A 23,855-nucleotide genomic window follows, 5' to 3' on the forward strand; every position below is an offset into this window, starting at 1 on the left:
TCGTCCCGCTGTCCTGGAGCTCTTCTGGGCTCCCCACTGCTCTCTGGGGAGAACCCCCACCCACAGAGCCCTTGGAGCTGGCTTGTCCACCTCTGTGGCTTCCTTCATGGGCCTCACGCCCCCCACCAGCCTCTCTCTGCTCCAGCCCTGCTGGAGCTGAGCCAGCACCAGTGCCAAGATCCCCCTGCCCCGTCCTTCCCAGAGCTGAAGCCCTTCGCCTTCCCCCTCAACCTGGGGCACCTGGTTGGTCCCTCCTTTGGGCGGTCCCAGGCCTGGTACAGCGCTCGGGCCCTGAACGTGTGCCCTGCCCGTCTCTGTCCCCCCACGAGGCCAGACTCTGGGGCTGCAGGGAGGGCCTCCGTGCGGTTTGTCGGCACGCCCCTACTGCGCCTGTGCACGAAGCAGGTGCACGTGCGAGAGCAGCTGCGGGAGGGAAGAGCAAGCGGACAGTTCCAGGACTTTCCGACTGCACGGGACACTCTGCGCTAAGCTCTTTCTCTGTCGTTCTTCCCCAGGCTCCGAGCCACGTGTACAGCGGACACAGCAGCCACGTCACCAACGTCGATTTCCTCTGTGGCGACAGCCACCTCATCTCCACGGGCGGCAAGGACACCAGCATCATGCAGTGGCGGGTCATTTAGTCCAGCAGGAAGCGCGGGGGCAGGACAGGGGCAGGCACGCGTGCTGGGCTCCACCACTGTGATTTCTGTTCTGTCTGAGAAGTTCCGACAGACCTCAGGAAAACCACTCCCTCTACCGGTTACCTTAGCTTAGCGAATCAGTGAGCATCACACCAGAGCAGCGGTTCACGGTTCTCCTCGGTTGTACAGTATATAAAACAGTGCACATTTCATACTAAAACAACATGCCAGGGTTTACATTACGGCGACATCAACAGAAGCGACTGGTATATCCTTCATAACTTTTCTACGAACCCTTCAAAAATGGTCACAGAAATGCCTTTTAAAATATTGTACATAAGCTTTACTCTCTCCACCTAGCTCGCTAAGTCAAATATTTATGATGATAATGAGGTACTGAATTGGGATCACTATTGAGTAACTGGTCCTAAGGGGATGACGGAGGAGAGCGAGGCGGACTGAGCTGCACAGCTGAATCGGGAAACACACATGCGGCTTCATTTGGTTACATCCTCCGAGGGTTCCTTCCGACCTCCGTCCAGGAGGCTGGCGAGAAAAGGGTTGCAGTCTTCTTGCGCTACGCAGACTGTACTCCAGAGTAACTTCCGCACTTCAGCAGGGTATGCAGGCACCGTAGAGTCTCAGTGACACTGTCCGCCGACCCCAGGGAAGGCCCCCGCCTCACTCCCTTCTGTCCCACACTCACTTGCCCGGAGGAGCGGTGGAGACATCTAAGCCACCTTCTTCCGTCTCCGAGTCGGCATGATCTGGTATTGTATAGGACTGTAGAAATTCATCCTAAAGATGTAAGGCTAGGCTTTACTATTTTACGCTTATGGACATTGTATATTTGTATTCTAAGACCAAGTAGACCAAGTCAAAACACTATCTCTGAAGTGTACAATAAACCTGCGGCGGGGAGAAGTCTGGAAGGTTCCACCGGGTGCCAAGGGCAGCTTCTTTTCCTGTCTTCTGTGCGTGGACGGCTCTCTACACTACAAAATAAGACTGCACTCTGACGAGTCAGACAGGTGGCTTACGTTTGTCAAGGCCTTATCCATTTTGATTGTGTGACAGATTGAAATTTATTGTTTACATTGGGGAATGTATCTCAGATTTTAAAAACAGAAGAGTAATAAACAGACTTAAAAACAAACACTAAGATTTCTACTTGTTCTAGGCAAGTAAATGAATGGAATTACCTGAACTCCACGGCGCTGGTTGTCCAGAGTGGCTGACTAAGCACATCTGGAGGCATGTTTGTCCCATCTCCAGCCTGCGGCGCAAGTGCGGGCCACCAGTAGAGACGTGTATTAAAGATGAATCTGTTTGTATGTATCCTTATCAAATATATTCTATAATGAAATTAAAGCTGAAAAGGATTTCTTATTGACCTATAATCATGAAAATATATAAATTAAAATATTTAAAATTAGACATGATTCACACTATATTCTGTTTCATAGACATACTTTTTTTGTTCTCACCTGGGTCATTTGCAAATGGGACTTTAGCTGGCATACAGTGTGTAAGCATCATCAGATTCGAGGACTATAAAGAATTCAGCTTAGGGGTGCCTGGGTGACAGTGGGTTGGGCATCCAACTCTTGGTCTCTGTTTGGGTCGTGGTCTTGGGGTCATGGGACTGTGCCCTACATTGGGCTCCACGTGCACTCAGTGAAGTCCGCTTGGGACTCTCTCTCTCCCTCTGTGCCTCCTGCTTATGTGCTTTCTCTCTCTCTAAAATAAATAAATCTTTTTTTTAAAAAAAGGAATTCAGCTGAAGGATGTCTGCCGGGCTCAGCTGGAGGAGCATGCAACCCTCGATCCCAGGGCTATAAGTTCGAGCCCCATGTTGGGGTTAGAATTTCTAAAAAAAAAAAATTTTTTAACTTAAAAATTTTTTTCAGCTTAATTACCATACCTAGTTGTTATTTTACTTGGCTATGTAATACTGGCAAAAACAATTACCTTTACGTTAATAATTAGGGGAATCACCAGGTTGAGGAAGGGGAAAGGGACCCATTATTGATCTTATAAGATCTACTTTTATTTTTATACAATTCCACCCTTTTCCAGGTTCATAAAGGAAAAAGGATATTTATATAAACTATTACTGTTCGGATTTGTCCATATTTTATTTATTTACTTACTTTGGAGGGTGGGAGAGGGAAAGGAGAGCGACTCTCAAGCAGGCGCCACAGCCAGCACAGAGCCCATTGTGGGGCTCAACCTCACAACTCTGAGATAACGACCTTCCAAGATCCAAGACTCCGCTAGGACAAGAGGCCCAGAAGCAGGGGCGGCTGCCAGGCCTCTTCCTCCCAGTGGCCCAAGGCCCCATCAGCTTAGCTGGGCTATGAAGAGTGACAGCCGAGGGGCTGTTGCCCGAATCTCCGTGAGGCGCTGAAATCGGCAACCAGGCTACAAGCGGCGGCTGTGGAGAAGGGCTGGTCCGGGGGAAGTTTCCAGGGGAGGCATGCCAGCAGGTGAAGGACCGCCTATGGCCGGTGGGTGTGGTTCAGGCCCCTCCCCATTCTGTGGTCCAATGGCCGTGTCATTGGCCAAGATGCAGAGCACTGCGAGTCTGAAGGTGGATGACCCCTGGGAGAGGGTAAAGCGAGGGGAGGGCCTCCGTGACATCCAAGTGCAAGTGCAAGCGTAGGCTAGCAGACTAAGGACAGAAGTCCAGCAGCAGGTGCCACAGTGCCACAGAAGAGCGCCACGTCTGACACTGGGGTGTGGCCAAGATTGCGGGAAGCTGGTCCAGTCGGGTGAGGAAAGGGCCTCTGCCCCAGCCAGGGGTACTCAGAGTCCCAGGGCACCCAGAGGAGCACTGGCTGCCTGCAAGGAGAGGGCTCACTCCAGAGCCCACACACGCACCTTCCCCACCCCCAACTTTTTTTTTTTTTTTTGAGAGAGTGCGGGGGGCCGGTGCAGAGAAGAGGGAGAGAGAGGACCACACCCAGCGTGGAGCCTGACATAGGGCTCGATCTCACCACCCTGAGATCATGACTCAAGCTGAAATCAAGAGTCAGATGCTCAACCAGGGGCCACCCAGGCGCCCCTAACCCCCTAAATTTTTGAATGACTACTTCCACTGCCCAGAAGTGACACACTGCACCCATTAACCATGTTTTCTGTCATCTGGGAACAGACTAACATCATATGATCTCTAAGGCTTCCAGAAGAGCCCATAGAAGAAGCAACGTTTGAGCTCCTCTGGCCTCCTCAAAGGGGGTCTAACTGCACAACTGGGAGGGAGCTGTTTGGTGAAAATGACAAGAAACATACTGATTCTCTGTGGTTTTGCTTTTTTTATATATATATAACTTTATGGGAAATTTGGAACATACACTGAAGTAGAGCCTCTCACCAAGTTTCAAAAATTATGCACATTCAGAGAATCTTGTTTCCTCTGTCTCCCCAAATCTGGATGACATAGAAGACTGGGATGTTTTCAAAGCAAGTCCAAGTCCTGTAATGCCTCCGTCTGCAGCTCCCACAACAATTTATTTCAGTAAGCACCGTAACACCATCACCACTGACCGGCAACAGTGAGTCCTGATGGTCTGATACCCAGTCCACCTTCTGGTCTCTCCAGTTGTCAGACCAGCCATGTCTCCATGCCAAGCATCACGCGGGGATGCCACCCAACCAGGCAAAGCATGGGATGCAGAGCCCACCTCGAAGCCTGGCACAGGGGCTCGAGCACCCGTGTGCAGCTGAGCTCAGGACCCTTCTCCAAAGCCCACTCTGACCCCCAGCTCAATGCCGCTTTGCACCCTGCCCCTCCCCACACCCTGCCTCTGGTCCCTGGGGATGCCCCCTTCTGGGTCACCCGACCTAGATTCTTCCCACCTTGGTTGGCCGGTGAGAGGGAGACCAGACAGAGGACCAGCTCCGAAACCTTCTTTCCCCTTGGAGGGCTGAGCCTTGTTTCCAGGGAGCGGCAGTTCCAGCTCCTCCCAGAGGGTCCCCGCTGCTCCAGCTGGAACCTGGGAGGGCTGGTGGTGGGGAGGGTGGCCTAGGTACCTTCCTGCTCTCTTTGGATATGTGAGCACCCTCCACTCAGGAAGCCCAAGGGAGGGGTGAGGTTGGGGTCCCGTGAACACAGATTTGCCTGAGTTCAGGATGTGGACGAATTAGCTACAAATATGATTGTCTGGGCTGAGAGCAAAGTAAGGGCCGCAGCGCCTGCCAGATGAAGACGGCAAAGGCAACCCTCCCCGCTGAATTGGACCCTAACCCCCTCCCCGGGCTCCGCGGGCTGCAGGGGCGCCACCTTGTGGCGGGAATCAGCGCCGGCTTCTCTTCCTCTGGCTGGAACAACGATGCTGTGGGTTCTGACTTCGGTAGGCGGGGAGTGTGGGGCCAGAGCAAGAACATGCTTCCACGACTCTGTCGGACTTCCACTCGCTGGATGGGGCAGGCGTTTCAAGCGACTGTCCTCAGGGAGCTTTCGAGGATCTTGGGGAGCCCCAACATTGCAGACAGCCTCACCCTGAGTCCCCTTACACTGGATAAGGGGCCTCTCGTGCCCCCCCACTCCCAGCAGGCCTTGATCACCGAGAGTCGCTCCCCAGTCCTCTTTTGGTGGGAGCCCCCCACCCCACTCCAGGAGGCCCTGTGGGCAGAATCCAGGCTCTCTACCTCAGTCAGAGGAAACCTCTGTGGCCCCCACCCCCCCGGCCCTGAGACTGGCGGGAAGGAGGTTCCTTCCCCCCACACACAGCCTTCTCTGCACATCTGGCTGAGAGCCACCTCCTGCCTTTCGATTTTTAGCCATCAGCTCACCAATCCCAGGGGCCACCCACCAAGCTCCCCCCTCCCTCTTGGGAGGAAGGGGGCTGGAATCAACAGCTCAACTTTGCCCCAAAGAAATTCCCCTTACAGAGACTTTTTTTTTTTTTAAATTCTACTGCCAGACACTTTTGTCCCCATAACATGGATGAGGGAGGCTCAGAGGTCTCTTGGGAACGTCCTTGGTAAGCTCTGCCCAGCAGCACCTTCAGACGTCCCTTCTGTCGGATCTTGGCTCCTGGACTGGCATGTCAGTTCAACAGCTGGTTACACAAACTGCTGCCGTCAGGATTCCTGCAGTTTCCTTGTGCATGAGCAAGAGTTTGGCATCGCTGCCCGGGAGGGGGACCGCTGGTTTTCTAGGGCACACACCTGCTCGCTTCTCAAGACTCTGCCCGGTCTTCACCCTGGGCACCAGCGGAGTGCCTGCTACCAGGCTACAAGGCAGCACAGCGGCTGAGAGATAGCGTCACTGGCCCCCCTCCCTTTGATCAGGAAGAGGCAGAGGGCTAGAAAGAGGAGTTTGCCCCAGGCTGCTTGGTTGACAGTCCCAGGTTCTCCCAAGCTGTGTCCCCCGCCCCCACCAGTGTTCTCAGACTAACGCTCTGCTCGTGCAGGCTCTCCGCGTGACTTTGGGAGTGCCCCATTCTATATATGGTGTGACTCAGGCGCAGGTTGCCTCTGTAACACACTGGAAATTCTGTAACAAAGAAGCCTGTTGACCCTGACATTTCCCATACTCATGCACTGGGCACTTCGGCCCCCACGACGCTGATTATTGGCCAGGATCGATGTTCCGCGGCATACCATCTTGGGAAACACTGTGGGAGAAAGTTAGTCATGCAGAAGCTTAATATAACAGAGAAGTGAAAGGGAACCCAGATGCCCAACAATTCTCCACTTCCTCCTCTCCCCTGATAGGAAGGGGTTCGAGGCCAGATTCAGAAGGGCGACAAGGCACAGGGGTGCTTTTCTGTTATCCTGGAGTTCCTGGCCAGTTTATTTCGCTCTGTGCACCTGGCTCGAGAGCACTCAGCCTCCCTGATCTATACTGTCAGCAGCGGGAGGGTCAGGGTCCGAGGAAGAACATCCGGGGCATTGGAACAAACCCTCTCCCCCCGCCAACAAGGGAGGATCTTGTTCTTTTTTTTTTTTTTTTTTTTTTTTTTTAAGATTTTATTTATTTATTTGCACAAGCAGGGAGACCGAGCAGCAGGCAGAGGGAGAAGCAGACTCTCTGTGGAGCAGAGAGCCCAACATGGGACTCGATCCCCGGACCTAAGATCATGACCTGGGGTGAAGGCAGACGCTTAAACCACTGAGCCACCCAGGCGTCCGTAAGATTTTATTTTCATTTATTTGATACAGAGAGAGAGAGCACACCAGCAGCGTGAGAAGCAGGCTCCCCGAGGAGCAGGGAGCTCCACGTGGGGCTCGGTCCCAGGAGGGGTCAGGGGTGATGGAGGATACTTGAGCCTGAGCAGTCAGTAAAGTGGTTTGAGTAGAGATTTAAGTGGTAGAGTGAGGACCCAAGCCTGTGGCCATCTGGGGGAGACGGTCTGCAAGGCAGAGTCCCTGGGAGCACATGGTGAGGAAAGAAACAATGTTTTGTTCAGCAAGACCCTTTCTCTGTAAACACAGAAACCAGAGCCCTTGTTAAACAGGGACTTGCCCAAGGCCACTGTGACCTTGGCAGGGAGAGAGCCTCACTGCTCTAGTTTGTTTCCTTTTATAAAATAAAGTTTAGGGGCACCTGGGTGGCCCAGTCAGTTAAGCCTCCGCCTTCAGCTCAGGTCATGATCTCAGGGTCCTGGGATCGAGCCCCCATCGGGCTTCTTGCGTTGGCGGGAAGCCTGCTTCTCCCTCACCCTCTGCCCCTCCCCCTGCTTGTGCATGCGCGCCCTCTCTCTGTCAACTAAATAAATAAAATCTTTAAAAAACAAATAAATAAAATGAAGTTTACTGTATTTTTCAATGATAAGATGTATCATAGCAAAATCAAGACGCCCTGGCATATCCCACCACCTAGAAGCAGCACTACTAGGTTCTTAGTGCGTCTCCTTCCCGTATTTTTTCTCTGCGGACATTTCCGGACGTGTTTCCATAGCTGACGTAGTGCATGGATGCTGCTTTATGTTGCTTTTCTCTTGCACCATTGTAAGCATTTCCCAGTGTCATTACAGACTTGTTATAAATAATTCCCATCGGTTGTGTGACTGGCTGCTGCGACTGTCCAGTCCTCCCACACTGATGACGGTGACAAGACAAGAGAATCAAGGCCACCCTTACCGAGGCCTTTGTCCCTGGTGCTGCAGGTTCTGCCAGGGCCCCCCTCCCGTGGGCCACCCCATCGGCTCGCAAGGTCTGCCACCTCTCCAATGAGGATAAGGCTCAGATCCACATCTCTGCGTCCATGTCCTTAGCTTCGCGCACCTGTCCTTCAGCTCAGCCACGAGTGCCACGATCTCATGCCCCAGACCAAATTCACCCACTTCCTTCCCCAAACCCTGGACTCCCAGATCCCAGTAGCCCAAGCCAGCAATGCGTGCATCCGTCCAGATGCCTGTCTCCGCCTCACTGCCCGGATCAGCCGCACCACGTCCAACAGCATCACTCAACTCGTGCCGGTCACGGCTGGGTACACCTCACGCACGGGGACCCTGCAGTACGCCCAACAACCCTGCCACAGGGATCCTCCTTCCACAATGAGGAAAACAGAGAGGTTGGTTAGCTTGCTGAGGGCTACACAGCGAGTAAGTTGGGATTTGAACCCAGGCAGTCGGTTTCAGAGTTCATACGCAACCACTGCACCACTCCGCCTGTCCCTCCAGGAGCCAGCCCCCATGTGCCCATCTTCTCCCACCAGCACGGCTCTGCCCGGGCTGGTGGCATCACCACCCCCCCCCACCTGCAGCCACACCAGCCCTACCCCACAGGGCAGTCGGGCTGAGTTTTCTAAAGGCATCACTCTCTGGCTTAAAATCCTTCAAGAGCTCTTAGGAGAAAGCACCCCCCATGGCAAACAGGGCCTGTTCCCTGCTTTCCCCCTTTTTCTCCCTCTGCTCTCACAGCTGAGCTTTTCTCTGTCCCCACACGCAGTGCGTCTGCCCACAAGCTCTTCCTCCCATTTTTCCAACCACAGTAACTTTCATAACACAGCTCATGAGACACTTCTTCCAGGAAGCCTTTCCGGAGTGCCTCATCTGGGTTCTGATCCCTCCCATGGATCCTCCCCTTGTCACACTGAGTTACAAGTGGAGTCTACTGCCTGTACCCTTTCCGTGGTAAGCTCCCCAAGGCATAAACACTCAGTACCACATACCCTGGTCTTTCTTAGCACAGGGTCCGGCATGGACAGGTTACCAGCCAGTGTCAGGTGGAGGCATAAATGGACAGGGCCATGGGCTGCCACGGGGAGCATTTGGACTTGGATTAGATTCCTGACCCTTTGCCCTTAAGCCCAAGTGTCTTTTCCTGCTTCCAGTGGTTTACTATTGCAAACGACACCGCAGAGAACAGCTTGTCCATGAAGCCTTTCTTTTTAGTTAGACTTGCTTCTTCAGGGCAAAATCCCAGAAGTGCTTTTACTGAATTTGAGAGCAAAAACATCTTTATGACCCCTGATAGGTTTTGCAGAAGTGAATTCCAAAATTATGGTAGCAATTTGGGAGGCTTTTTCTTTTTTAGCAAACGAATCCTCCCTCCGTTTCTAAATGTCTTCCTGGCACAAGCCGCACCAAGCTATTTTTACCTAAAGGCTGTAAACCTCGTCCGTCCTTCTGAGAAGAGAAAGCCGGGCGTGTGTGCGGAAACCCGCTGCCTGCCTCGCCGCCCAGCAGCCCCTGCGCGCTAGCCTAGTTCTTGGTCATTTGGGAAAGGCAAGTTTAAATTATGTTCCAAAGGAAGCAGTGGGTTTTTAAAGAAGAAACACACACACACGTGCACACACACACACACTCATACCTATCTCTGTGGGGGGACTGAATAATGAACATCTTTACAATTCTAAGAGGCCAGACGGTTAAGCAAGTGGATGCTGGGAAAGGATCAGGACTGAAAGCAGCCCCAGGGGTTGGGGCTATCTCCTGGTTTTCAAACTTTGGACAGCAACAGCTTTATTAGGATGAAACCTTACAGGAAAATCCACTCTGTGGCGTGGGTGAGAATGTCCCTGCTTTGGCAGGGGCAGTCAGAGGGTGGAAGTGACCAGAAACACTCATCCTGTGTTCAAACCCTCGACCTGGTCCACCCCCTAAACATGCCACCCACCTCTCCTTTCCTCCCCACCCCGCCCCCACCGCCTCCAGCTGCCACAGGGGTCTCCCAAGTCCACTGTCCACGCCCAGCAAGGGCCACACAGCGAGCGGTGGCAGAGCCGGGTCCTCCCGCCCCGCGCCTAGCCCCCTCCCCGGTGACTCTCCACCTGCTGTCTTGCTGACTGCCGGCTCAGCGGCCATTCCCAGTCTCAGGGCAGAAGGTCCTCGTCCTCGGAGGAGGCCCCAGAGACGGCTCGCATCTCCCAGCACCCGCCAAGCCTGTGCCCCAAACACCAGCGTTCTCCCCGATTTCTCAGGAAAATCATCCATTTCATGTAGATCCTCAAATTTATTGAAGTAAAACCACAGCAATATTCTCTTGTAATTATTTTCTTATCCATTGTTATATTAATGTCAGTTAATGTTAATGTTATATTAATGCAACACAATGACCCTACAGTTACATACACTGCAAAACAATGCAGCTATTTTTTTCTCGCTCACCCTGCAATTATAAATCCCTTCTCACGCCTAGTGCTCCGTACTTTTGTTTTCCTGTCTTTTACTCTTAGTTTTTGCCTGTTTTCCATTTCCTTTCATCTTGAAGAAGTGGATTTTACTTTCATTTCTCAGGATTCATGTTTCTGATTCGTTATTTTCAGATTTCATCTTGATAAGTTCCCCCTCATAATTTTTTTATTTATCTTGTTGTGTGGTTTTTTTTTTAAAGAATTTGTTTATTTATTTATTTTGATAGAGACAGAGATCACAAGGAGGCAGAGAGGCAGGCAGAGAGAGAGGAGGAAGCAGGCTCCCTGCTGAGCAGAGAGCCTGATGCTGCCGGGCTCGATCTCAGGACGCTGGGATCATGACCTGAGCCGAAGACAGAGGCTTTAACCTGCTGAGCCACCCAGGCGCCCCTATTTTGTTGTGTTTTAAGCATGTATGTATACCCTCTGTTGTATAGTAAAAACGTATAAGGTATGCTTTCGCCATATCCCGTAAGTGTTGCTTTGATGTTTTCTCATTTTCATTAATTTGTACTTTTCGTACTGATTTCTTCTTTCAGCTTAAAGTTATCTCGAAGAGTATTTTTACATTTCTAAGCTAAAGTTTTATTGTTATTTTTTTTACGGTAATTTGGGGTGTCCCTGAACTCTGGTGAAATTTCCAAACTCCAAGGTCAACAAGAAACCCCCTTCAGCTTCTGGGAGAAAAAACAGATTGCCTGTGTGTGAAATGCCCACACCCACGCCACTCTGAAATGTCCAGTCCTGACCTCTGGAACCCATGAATATGTAGGTTCCACGCCCAAGGGGGAATTAAGGTTGCAGGTAGAACTAAGGTTGCTAATCAGCTGGCTTTAAAACAGGGAGAGTACTACAGATTACCCAGGTGTGCCCAATATAATTGCAAGGGTCTGTAACTAGAGCAGAGGGAGGGAAAAGAGGAGGTAAGGAAGATGTGAGAGCAGAGCCAGAGAGCTCTGACCCAGACTTGATCCGTACTTGATGCTGGCTTTGCAGATGGCCCTTCCTGAGGGACCACGAGCCAAGGAATGCAGGAAGCCCCTAGAAGCTGGGAAAGGCAAAGAACAGAGTCTCCCCACCGAGCACAGCTCCACGAACACCTGGATTTCAGCCCAGTGAGACCCACATCAGACTTCCGACCCCCCGATCTGCAAGAGAATACATACGTGTTTTTTGAAGCCGGCAAGCTTTGGTCATCTGTATGGCAGGGACCGGAAGCCAATACATCTTGTAAAGAGAGACCCGGGCTGGTTATCGGACTTCTTGCCTGCAATTTGAAACTAGACGTTTGCAGATCCCTGAGAAAAGGGAACTGCAGGCCTGAACTCCTTCCTGGTTGAGGGCCTCATCCGCGTGGGAGAGAAAAACAGGCATTTCTACCAGACTGTGTCTAAATGTGTGTCGTTCTACACTAATCCTCTCAAACACCTGGTGAGCTCTCTTTTTCCAAACAGCTTTGTTGAGATGTAATTCACATCCCATGCAATTCACCCACCTAAGGAATGCTATTCAGTGGTTCTTAGTATATCCGCCGGGCTGGGCAACCATCTCCACTATGTAATTTTAGAATATTTTCATCACCCCCAGAAGAAACTCCACAGTCCCTGGCACGGTATTCATCTCCTGGGGCTGACAAAGCAAAACATCCCAGGCTGGGGCAGGGGCGGGCCTGGGGGTAGGGGGGGCGGGGGGCAGGGGTCATGGAGGTAGAGGGGGCGGGGGGCAGGGGGCCTCAAACAACAGACATTTATCTCCTCCCAGGCCTGGGGGCTAGAAGTTCCAGATCCAGAGCCAACACGGCTGGTTTTTTCCAGAGGCCACTTCCCACGGCATACAGACGGCCACTTTCTTGAGATGCCTTCACATGGCCTTTTCTCTGTTCCTGGCATCCCTCTGGGGGGCCTAATCTCCCCTCAGCATAAGGACATCAGTTAGATTGGCCCACACTAAAGGCCTCATTTTAACGTACTTACCTCTTTATAGTTCCTATCTCCAAATGCATTCTGAGGTGCTGGGGTAGGGTTTCAACATATGAATTTGGGAGAAAGGGGAACACAGCGTCGAAGAGTTGAAGAAGGGCTAATCTGTTTTCCCAAGTGGCTGCACCATTTTACAATCCACTAGAATGTATGAGGGTCCAATTTCTCCACCTGCCAACCCTACTTATTTTCCTTTCTTATTCTACTTTCTTATTATTTTTTTATTTATAGCCATCTTATTGGCTGTAAAGTGGTATCTCATTGAAGTTTCTATTTGCATTTCCCTGACAGTCATGATATTAAGCATCTTTTCATATGTTTATTGGCCACTTGTAGATCTTCTTTGGAGTCGTAGCTGCTCAGACCCTTTGCCCACTTGTTACTTGGCTTATTGGTATTTATATTATGGAGTTGGAAGCGTTCATTATATACTCTAGGTACAAACCTTCTTCGGAGATAGGACTTACAAATATTTTTTCCCATTCTGTGGGTTGTCTCTTCACTTTGATGGTATTATCTGCAGCAGAAGTTTTTTAATATTGATGAAATTCAATGTATCTGTTTTTTCTTTTGTTACTTGTTCTTTGTTTTTTGGGTTTTTGTTCTTGTTTTTATTTTTGATGTCATAGCTAGGAAAATTTAGCCTAACCAAAGGCTAGAAAGATTTTTTTTTAAGATTTTATTTATTTATTTGACAGACAGAGATCACAAGTAGGCAGAGAAGCAGGCAGAGAGAGAGGAGAAAGCAGGCTCCCCGCTGAGCAGAGAGCCCCATGTGAGCTTAAGGCAGAGGCTTAAACCACTGAGCCACTCAGGTGCCCCAAGGTTAGAAAGATTTACACAGCTGTTTTCTTCTAAGGGTTTTATAGTTTGGGCTCTTCCATTTAGGTCTATGAACCATTTTAAGGTAATTGTTGCATATGATGTGAAGTAGGGATTTCTACTTGTTTCAGCATCATTTATTGAATGATAATTCTTTCCTCCACTGAATTATCTTGGCACCCTTGTTAAAAATCAACTGCACATCAATGTAAGTGTTTATCTCTGGACTCTTTATTCCATCAATCAATCTGTATCTATACCTAACCCTCTGCCAGCCAGTACTATACTTGACTACTATAGCTTTGCTGTAAATTTTGAACTCAGGTAATATGAATCTTCCAACTGTGTTCTCCTTCAAGACTGTCTTAGTTGTCCTAGATCTTTTGCATTTCCAAAGGAGTCTTTGAATCACATTGCTAATTTCTGGAAAAGAATAAAGGGGGTGATTTTGACAGGGATTGCATTGTATCTGTATCTTGTACTCTGTCTGCTTTGTGAAATAGATTTTTTGTTTGATCCCCTAGGGCATGAGTCAACAAACTGTGACCTGCAGACCCAATCCAGCCTGCCACCTGTTTTTGTAAACAAAGTGATATTGGAACACAGTTACATCCATTCATTCATGGATTGGCTATGGCTGTCTTCAAGCTGCAGTGGCCAAATGGAGTAGTCATGACAAAGACTGAATGACCTGCAATAAAGCCAAAAATATTTATTATCTTGTCCTTTGTAGAAAAAGTGTGCCAACCCTTGTTCTAGATCAGTGTCTTTTCTGGTTTTTACTACCTCTAACTAACTTTTTCAATTTTGAAAATAATGTTTTTATTCCTAAGAATTACTTTTTGTTCTCATATTGCTCTCAAGCAAGATCTTCTTGACTCTTCTTATAACTTCTCTATCATTCCCTCCATTAGACATGACACCTGCTGACTTCTCTTTCTCTTGGTAGAACATCATGTGAGGGGATCAAAGATTTCAGATTTCCCAAGTCTTCTAAAATATGTGCTCAGAGGCCCAGGCCTCCCAGCCCATTGTAGGCAGGTCCCCTCAGCCCCACAAAGGCCTGGCCATCAGGATCTCTAAGCAGGTGTGAGACAGCTAGGAGAGAGGAGTGGCCAGGGAGTCTCTTCCCCAGGGATGACGGTGACAACCTCCCCCACCCCCTCAAGCTGAGACCTGATCTCCAGAGCTGGGAAGGCCCAAGGGAGGTTGGGCCTCCCTAGGGTGGGCTGGATGGGACATTCTTTCCCAAAGGCCTTAGGGCTCCCATGAAAAGGATTAGCAGCTCTCTCCTGGGTTGCTGGCCAGCGTGGCCTAAGGGATGCCCTTGGCTCAGCTTTCTGAACGTAATTGAGTGGAAACACTCAGGCAGCCTGGGAGGGCAGGACTTGGCTACAGGCACCTCCAAAAAAGCAGGCCTGCTCCAACCTGGGTCCTCAATCTGCTTCTCTCATCGCAAAGAGTGGCACTAAGAAGTTGCCCTCTATGGGAAGGGCACACAAGGTCCTCCTCTCCAGCCCCCAACACACATACATCTGGCCAAGCTTCCCCTCAGTTGGTCCAGGTCTTTGAGACACTCAGCAGGAAGCTGGAGTCATCCCCAGCATGACCACCACAGGCCCCTCTCCCAAGACTTGCCTCTTCCTGAGCCTTCAAGAGGGTGAAACAGGACTTTCAGGAGAGCTGCTTTTTGAGCTGAAAAGCCCCAGAGGTGGAGTCAAAAGAGAAGCTCCAGCTATGAGCCACAGGCCATCCCTGAGTGTGGGGAAGGTAAAATGGGCCAGAAGTAGTTTCTGTTTCCTGCCAGATGGAACAGGAACACAAGCAGGAGCTTGCATTTCCAAAATGACCCCCTCCTGCAGGCATTGCTTGGATGAGGGCAAAGAGACAACAGGGTCTCCTCACTTCTGTGCTGTAACAGACATGGGGTCAAAAGAGAACTAAGACCTGCAAGTTGTCCTCATGAAGTTCACGGTCTAGCGGGGGAGCCAGCAGGTCAAAAAGACCATCGCAATATGAGACGGTGAAGGTGTGATGGGGCCGAGCCCCAAACCCCCAAGCAGTATGGAGGATGGTGCCTGCAGCCCTGGGGAAAGGGGGTGTTTTGGGTTCTGAGAGAGAAGTGACAGGTGAGTGGGGGGTTGAAGATGGTTTGCCAGGTAGACAGAGGCAGCGTCCTGGGCATCAGCAAGGCCGAGATACATAGGTGCTCAAAAACTTTGGATGAATGAATGATTGAAAATGAATTGTGTTATATTCAAGGAAGACACTGTTGGTAATAAGTGAGTTGGTCAATGAGGTTAATGGTGCAAAGGCAGATTTTCAAAAAAAAGGTGCCGTGTCACAGGTGGCCCCCAAGGTTCTCTGATTCATCTGTTGTCTTCACTTCAAAGAAGCATGTCTTCACTCTGGGTTCTGGCATGGAGCAGTAATTGACTTCTGCTGTTAATATAAACCAGACATGGTCTCATTGGTGAATCATCGAAAACAACTGTGTTTCTTTTGATTATTTGGGGTGAGTGAGGTTTTGTTTGGCAACACCAAGAGAGAGAGAAGGTGGTGCATAGGGTTGGTTCCTCAACAGTGACCCCCCACCCCAGTCTGGAAAGCCTCAAGTAATAGGGAGAGAGCAGGGGGTAAGGTCGGCAGTCTTGCAACGTGGGGTCTGCAGGAACATGTGTCCATCTGGCTCTTCATCCACTGGCCTGTGTGACTTGACCAGGCTTCAGTTTCACCCTCCAGACAGGAGGTTAGACAGATATCTTTGAGGGCTTCCTGGCTCTATTACGTGGCTCTATGGCTAGCCAGGGCTAACAGCAGAACACCTGTGTTTCCTGCCTCCCCCACAAATGGGAAAACCAGTCCAGGAGGGTCTTCCAGTTGACCCATGGGTAGTAAGCCCAGCTACGTGTCCTACACCCCCACACGTCACGTGTCACAAAGTCACTGGCTTTGGTGAGCAATCTTTTCAAATCTGAGGAATGGTGACCTTCAGACACAAATCACTTGGGGGCCATATGTGTCAAAAATAGTGTTAATGGTCTTTTTATCGGAAGAATGTAAAACATGAATTCATGTGCCTTTAAGGAATCAAGGCTTTTTCAGTAAATGGGAAACATGCTAAGTAGATTCGTTTCAAAAACGTATAGTTAGTGGGGAGGGGACAAAGAGGCAAGAGTGAGGCTGCTGGGAGGAGGGTGGAAAGACTTCAGGAGCCTACATTGTGCTGTTCCGCAGCCATGCCTACAAGGATGTAGGAGTCCCATCTGTGGGGTGACAAAGGGAGGCTCAGAAGGGTCTACACTGTCAGTGGAGCGGCAACACGTGGCGTTCTCCTCCCTAAGCATCCTGGGCTGGGTGGGCACGACCAACACCCATTCATGGAGGAGCAGCCCTCTGCTTAGAGCACAAGTGGTCCCTACCTGTCCTCCCCAGCCCTGCCTGCTGCTCATGAAGCCTCTGAGGCTCAGACACAGGACCCAGGAAGTGATCTCTCCAGGAGCCTCACAGCTGATCTTACAAATTCACTGAGTGATGTTGGACCCCTTTCACTGTCTTGGGGTCCCACCCCTCCATCTCCTACCAACAGAAGGATTTGCAGTTCCCTTCCAGCATCAGAATTCTCTGTCCTCCTGTCTTTATTGTTCCAGGATCTTGGTGGTTAGCAGAGAAGATCGACAGGAGGTGTATGTCCCAAATCTTTGGTGCTAATGTTCCAGAGTAAATCTGTTACCAACAGGGCCCTGTGATGCTTTTCCAGTTACAGGATAGTAACAACTTACCGGACTCCAAGGCACCAGAGAGGTCAGAGTGGGCCACAAGCTCCAATAAATCAAGCTGGGAACAAACGAGCCAATATCCCATGGGCCAGGGGTGGTGATCTCGCACAGTCCAATGTGCACTGACCAAGGGTAACACTGCCTATATAGAACACCCCTGCATGTCTCCAGGTGCCCTGCAGATTGACCATTTTAGTCATCTTTAGTGTCGAACCAGTCCCTTCTGTAGCAGTGAGCCAACCTGGACCCCGGAATGAGGAGGACAAATAAGGTGAGGAGGAGCCGAAACCATCTGGACCTGCTAACAGGACCGTAGGGGGACAAATGTGTCCTTTTGAGTTTGAAGACTCCAGCTCCAACAAATAGAAAGGGAAAATGTGACCATCAGTCCCTAAGGAACTCGTGACAGGTGGATGCGGAGGGAGAGGTAGGTGATACGGAGGGGAGTAAGCACCTAGAGAGCCTTCCTCCTCCCCGCGAGAACCACGTTCAGCTGCAGCAAACCAGAACGAACGGGCACTGGGATTCTGAGTCAGAGAAATCCTGGACTGAGAACCGGCTCCACCACTTCTTGTACCGGGGGCAAACCCACAAAACTCACAGAGCCTCTTCATCCGGGTCAGGAGTAAAACAGCGACCCTTCCCCGCCCTAAATTCCAAACGTCGCCAAATGCTTGATACGCTTTTGTTTCGACTCAGTTTTTAAGAAGGTGGCTATGATTTCCATGTTACTGTGAAAGACAGGAGAGGGAGCATCAGCGGCAGAACCGAGAAAGCACGACTTAGATATGGGGAGTGCGACCCCGGAAGGTTTCTAGCCAGCAGTGAAGATCGCTAACCTTTAGGAAGGATGGGAACTTAACCGGTGAAAGCCGGGAGCGCCTACTTTGTGCTGTGATTTTTCACAGGTGTGGTTTGGGGGCGCCTCATAAGGCGCCCCTTGGGCTAGGGGACGTCCTCCACGTGTTGCTGTAACCCCAAAGCTTCGACTCTGGTCCCAGATCTGGCTATTTACAAAAAGAGGGCTCACGGGTCGGTGACCTCGACACCCCTCGAATCCCGGCTGCCGCTTTCGTCCGAGCAGCTGGGGAGCGGCGCAAGTTGGGGGGAAACCCCCGGGCCCACTCACACGGACGCCCGCATACTAAGCGCCCTTGGTGGATGCCGGGGGCGCCCCGCGCTGGGCGGGGCTCTGCGCTCCACGTGCTGGCCTGGCGCCCCGCCCCGCCCACGACACCACCTCACCCTCACGGCTCCGCCCCCCGCTGGTCCCCCCGCCCCCTCTGTCCTAAGCCCCGCCCCCCGCGGCTCGTCCTTCGCAGGAAGCCCAGTCCCCACAGCCCGGCCCCGGAAGCTCCGGCCTGTCCGCCGCGGGTCCTCCTTCCCCAGAAGCCCGGCCCCTCGCAGCTCCGCCCCGCCCCTCGCGGCCCTCGGCTCGGCGCTCCCGGAGGCGCGGGCGGCGGGGCCCCGCGCCTTTTGTGTCGGGCTCGGGCCGCCGCGCGCGCGCACTCCCCTCGGCGGCCGGGGGCGGCGGGACGCAGACGCGCGCACCCCCCTCGGCGGGCGGAGGGCGCCCCCTCAGTCCCGGCTCGCGGCGGAGCCCGCCCGCGCGCGCGCCCCGCCTCCTCCTCGGCCGTCGCCGCGCCGCCCGCGCCCGCCCGGGCCGGCGCCCCGAGTTAAGGCGGGCGCGCGCTCGCCCCCTCCCCTCCGCCGCCCGCCCTGCCCCCGGCGGCGCGCGCACACGCCGGCCCGGGCACGCGCCCGCCAAGATGGCAGGGGCCGGGGCCCAGCTGTCAGGCGCCGCCGCCGCAGCCCGTCTCCGCAGCTAGCGGCCCGGACGCCCGCCCCGAGAAGATGCTCCCCCGCTGCCCCCCGCAGCCCAGCGAGACGCGGAGCCGCCGCGCCCGGGGCCGGCTCCCCCGCTAACGCCCCGCGCCCCGCGCCGCGCCCCCGGCCCCGCGCGCCCGCCCCGGCAGCGACAATGAGGTGAGTCGGACGAGCCGCGCGGCGGGAGAGGACGGGGCGGGCGCGCGGGGGCGTCGGCGCGGGCGCCGCGGGGGCGGTGCGGGGGCGTCGAGCACAGCGGGCGGGGCGGCGGGGGCGGCGCGGGCGGCCGGTGGAGGCGGCGGGGGGCACCTGCGGCGCGGGGGGCCGGGCCGGCGGGCAGGTGTGGCGGCGCCGGGCCGCGGCCGTTCGGCCTCCCCTCCCGGGCGCCCCCCGGCCGCGCGGCGAGCCCCGCTTCGGCGGTTTCCCGCGGCCGCTCGCGTCTCGCGCCCCCTCTCCCTGGCTTCTCGCGCGCGGGGCAGTGCCGGACCCCAGGGCAGCCCGGCCCGAGCCGTCCGCCGGCCGGGGCGCTGCTCGCGGTCAGGCCGAGAAATACAGCCCTGCGGGCGCCCGCGAGCCGGAGTCCTTCTGCCGCGGCCGGCGACCCTCGCTGGTCGGGGCAGTCACCCCCTTGCCTTTTTTCGGGGTAACGGTGCCTCCAGACACGCAGCCCGTCGCACGTACGGGGTCTGCGGTTTCGTCTTGCTTGTTGTGAACTTTACGTGAACGGAACGGTACAGTGAGTGTTCTTTTGTGTCCGCCTGCCTTCGCCCAAGTTGTTTTCGAGGTTCATCCATCTGCTCGCCAACCTGTAGCAGCCCCTTGCGTGAACACTCCGCAGTTTGCCCAGTCCCCTGGCGGTGGGCGTTTCACTTGGGTCTGCCTTTTGGCTATCACGCATACACTTCTGTGTCCCCCGCGCACTCATTTCTGTCGGGGACATACGTAACAGTGGAATTTCTGGGTCAAAAGATTGGCATGTCTTCAGATGTAATAGATGATACCACGTTTCCAAAGCATTTGACCGATTTATACTCCTTCCCGCAAGCGTTTGAGAGTTCTTGTACGCCACGTCCTTGTCAGCACTAGGTATTGTCGGTCTTAAACTTTAGCCATCCTACCGAGTGCGAAGTGTATCCCGCTGTGGTTTTAGATTGTACTTTCCTGCCGACCCAGGAGGTCACGCTCGTGTTTATTTGGTAGCCTCTTTTATTATTAAGTGCCTGTTCAGATGTTTTGCCCATTTTTCTTTGGGATTTACACGGCTTTTCTCTCCTAATTTGTAGTTCCAGTCTGAAGTCAAGAAGAGTGCTTCTTATAACACCTTGCAGAAATCCTACTGTTTTGCCGTTTGGATTAAGATCTACACAGTCCACTTGGAATTTGTTTTTGTGTAACTTTGTGTATTTGTGCGTGTGTAACTTTTTGTGGAATTGATTTTTTGTGGAAAAAGGGTTACATTTCACTTTTACCAGCACCATTTATTCAGCACTGATTATCAAAAAGGTCATCTTTTCCCTGTATTTCTTCAATGCCTTCTTCCTCATCTTCCAGATTTCCATGTGGGACCGTTTCTTTTCTCTGAAGAATACCCTTTAGTGTTCCTTTAGTTCAGGTGTGGGGTGACAGAGTCTTACTGTGTGTTTGTCAAGCAGAGAGAGTCAGTTACCATATGGTTTCGCTTATTCCTGGAGCATAAGGAATAACAGGGAGGACATGAGGAGATGAAGAGGAGAAGGGAGTTGGGGGAAATCCGAGGGGGAGACAAACCATGAGAGACTTTGGACTCTGAGAAACAAACTGAGGGTTTTGGTGGCGAAAGGGATGGGTCTTGGGTGAGTCTGGTGGTGGGTATTAAGGAGGGAATGAATTGCATGGAGCACTGGGTGTGGTGCATAAACAATGAATTTTGGAATACATAAAAAAATTAAATTAAATTTTTAAAAAAGAAAACAATAGCTTAACTGAAATACAATTCACACAGCATAAAATTTGCTCATTTAAAGTATACGATTCCATGGTTTTTAGTATTTTCACAGAGTTTTGCAACCATTACCGCAATCTAATTTTAGAACATTTTCCTCCATTGTGAAGGGCTTTTTAGGTACTTAAAGAATTCTTTGTTTGCATTGTTTTCTTTAAGCATTTCGAAGACATTTCATTATCACTGACTTGGACTACTTCTTTTGAGAAGCCACTTGTAAGTCTGTCATTCTCTTGAAAGCAGTCTTTTTCTCTGGGTGCCTTTAAAATACTCTCTTTGTCTTTGGTTTTTAGCAATTTTTCTATGCTGTTCCTGGTAGGACTTTTAATATATATATATATATATATATATATATATATATATATTTTTTTTTTTTTTTTTTTTTTAACTTATGACTGGGGAGTGCTTAGGTCTTCTTGAATCCGTGGCCTTAACATCTTTCATTAGGTTTGGAAGTCATCAGCCATTAATACATTAATACATCTGCCCCATTCTATATCACCTTTCTTTTTGGGACTCCAGTTAAACATGTTACATCTTTCATTGGATTTTCTTTTTTTTTTTTTTTTTTTTTTTTTAAAGATTTTATTTATTTACCCGACAGAGAGAGATCACAAGCAGGCAGAGAGGCAGGCAGAGAGAGAGGAGGAAGCAGGCTCCCCGCCGAGCAGAGAGCCCGACGCGGGGCTCGATCCCAGGACCCTGAGACCATGACCTGAGCCGAAGGCAGCGGCCTAAACCACTGAGCCACCCAGGCGCCCCTTTCATTGGATTTTCTATCTCTTAACCTTTCTTCTGTGTTTTCTGTTTGTCTCTCTGTCCTCATTCTGGGTATCTCCTCACTTATCTCTTTTTCTTCTGCTATAAATGTTATATTAAACCATCAGTTCAGGGTGGGGTTCTTATTTTGTTTTTTAAAGATTTTTTTTTTAAAGATTTTATTTATTTAATCAGAGAGAGAGGGGGAGAGAGCAAGCACAGGCAGACAGAATGGCAGGCAGAAGCAGATTGAGAAGCAGGCTCCCTGCCGAGCAAGGAGCCCGATATGGGACTGGATCCCAGGACGCTGGGATCATGACCTGAGCCGAAGGCAGCTGCTTAACCAACTGAGCCACCCAGGCGTCCCGTTTTTTAAAGATTTTATTTGTTTATTTCAGAGAGAGAGAGGGAGAGAGAAAGCAAGCGCCAGCACAAGCCAGAGGGACAGGCAGAGGGAAAAGCAAACTCCCCACTGAGGAGGGAACCTAATGCGGCTCTATCTGAGGACCCCAAGATCAGGACCTGAGCTGAAGTCAGATGCTTAACTGACAGACACCAGGTGCCCCTTTGTGGTTTTTTTTGGTTTTGGTTTTTTTAACACCCAAGATGGGGCTCTAACTCACAATCCCAAGATCAAGAGTCACATGCTTTACTCACTGAGCCAGCTGGGCATGCCTCAGTTGAGTTTTTCATTTCAGTTATATATTTTTCAATTCTTTAATTTCCATGTGGTTTTCTTTTTATAGCTTACCATTATCTGCCAAAATTATCAATCTTGTCTTTTATCTCCCTGAATATGGTATGCATAATTATCTTAAGGTGTGTCCGATTATGGCATTAATTGTGAGTCTTGTCTGCTCTCTGTTTTCTGTTGGTTTTCATTCATTTCATCTTGTCTCCTTATGTGCCTAGTTTTTGTTGTTATTGTTGTTGTTTTTTAATTTTGTGCTGGCCATTGAATTTGCCTAATTATTTTGTAGAAATTATTGGAGATCTAAGGTGATGTTTTCCTCTGCCAGGGAGAATCCACATTTGCTTTCGTCAGACGAATGGGGCACTTGGGATCTGGAGTCACTTCAGTGCAGTCTCAGGGATCGAGCTCTTTCTAAACCGAGCTGCAGTCCCTGTGAGGACCAACCTGTTTGGTCCACCTTTACCCCCAGGGTTCAGCTCTCCACTAGCACCTTCCCTCCCTAAGCCAACAACAAACTTTTAGCGTTCCCTTAGGAATTGGCAAACACCCCCAGGGAAAAGTAGCTCTGAATACTGAGCTCACTTTCCTGACTCTGATGTTTCTTCCTCCTCCAGGCATCCATGCAAACATTTATTATATTCTTTCCCTGCTTTTCTAGTTCTCTTCGGTTAGACATTGTTCTGATTTACTTAGTCCAAGGTTGTTAGTAGTAAAAGCTCTTCATTCATGTGGGTTAGGGGCAGTTTGATTCAGGATTGAATTCTGCAGGAGATTTAAGCTAGCAGGCTATAGAAGCTGTGGAGAATTATAACAACTATTTTCAGGGAGCCTGGGTGGCTCAGTCGGTTAAACCACTGCCTTTGACTCAGGTCATGATCCCAGGGTCTGCCACTGCCTGCTTGTGCACGCACGCTCTCTCTCTCTGTGTCAAGTAAATAAATAAACTCTTTAAATCAATAAATAACAGCTATTTTCATGTGTATGTTAACTCTATTAGACTGTCAGTTTGTGAGATACTCTTAGAATCAAGATAATCTCAAAAATAAATCTTTATTTTCCTGTAATATGTAATTAGTTGAAAAAATGGCACTTTAGCGCAGGTCATTACTGTGATGCAAAAGATATTGGAAGCAGGTGCTTTCCTCTCTTTTTTCTGTATTTCTTTCTTTTGTTTTAATTCCCTTGTTTATTAAAAATTACCCTTTATCTGGTCCTCTTGAGTATAACATTTAATCTTCTGATCAACAATAGCATAATAGCATTCTCATATTCTGTTCTATTGGATCAGATAAAATGGCATGACTGTAGAAATGAAAGTTTATAAATGGCTTTTCCAAAATGGGCCATTCATTATTCTTTTTCTTTAAGTTGTCTGTTTTTTACACAGATTTTTTTTCAGGGATCATTTCTATAGTTTGTTACACCGTTTTTTGTTTTTTTTAAATGCTGCTGACAGTTCACCATGGTTTTCTGTCACAGACTGTTTATAGTTAAGCACCAACGTGCGTACATGGACTTGTACCCCAAGTACTTGGCTTTTGCACAAGGACCTAAATTAGTCAAAGGAGTATATTCATTACCTCTGTTGTCAGCTCATTTGATTGGGATATTTATAAGCAACTTGGTTCATCCATGAAAAGTATTTTGCTTTCTGTTCAATCCTGAGTTTTTTTCAGTGAAAGTGATGCATTTTTCTTGCTAGATAATCTCATGGGGGTATGGAGATGAGACCTGTTCATAAAGGTATGCAAGATAGTTTCCAAAGCATCCCTTTTCAGGAGTGT

General features: G+C 50.5%; 2 protein-coding genes across 9 annotated transcripts in view; both read left to right on the top strand.

Moving 5' to 3' along the window:
• EML1 (EMAP like 1) overlaps positions 1 to 2,076 on the top strand; it is a 173,003-nt gene extending 170,927 nt beyond the window's left edge. For 4 of the 5 annotated variants that reach the window (XM_059183091.1, XM_059183092.1, XM_059183089.1 and 1 more), the window contains one exon: positions 516 to 2,076. In XM_059183091.1, the coding sequence (XP_059039074.1) occupies positions 516 to 641 (126 nt within the window). In that variant the 3' untranslated portion in view covers positions 642 to 2,076. The remainder of the gene's footprint in view (positions 1 to 515) is intronic. The other variant, XR_009355867.1, reaches the window with a different exon arrangement.
• A 16,040-nt stretch (positions 2,077 to 18,116) lies between these two features.
• The window catches only part of EVL (Enah/Vasp-like), a 140,805-nt gene continuing 135,066 nt past the window's right edge, over positions 18,117 to 23,855 (top strand). For 3 of the 4 annotated variants that reach the window (XM_059183094.1, XM_059183097.1, XM_059183099.1), the window contains exon 1: positions 18,117 to 18,796. In XM_059183094.1, the coding sequence (XP_059039077.1) occupies positions 18,792 to 18,796 (5 nt within the window). In that variant the 5' untranslated portion in view covers positions 18,117 to 18,791. The remainder of the gene's footprint in view (positions 18,797 to 23,855) is intronic. The other variant, XM_059183095.1, reaches the window with a different exon arrangement.

Source organism: Mustela lutreola, chromosome 7 (genome assembly GCF_030435805.1).
Source record: "Mustela lutreola isolate mMusLut2 chromosome 7, mMusLut2.pri, whole genome shotgun sequence".
NCBI lineage: Eukaryota > Metazoa > Chordata > Mammalia > Carnivora > Mustelidae > Mustela > Mustela lutreola.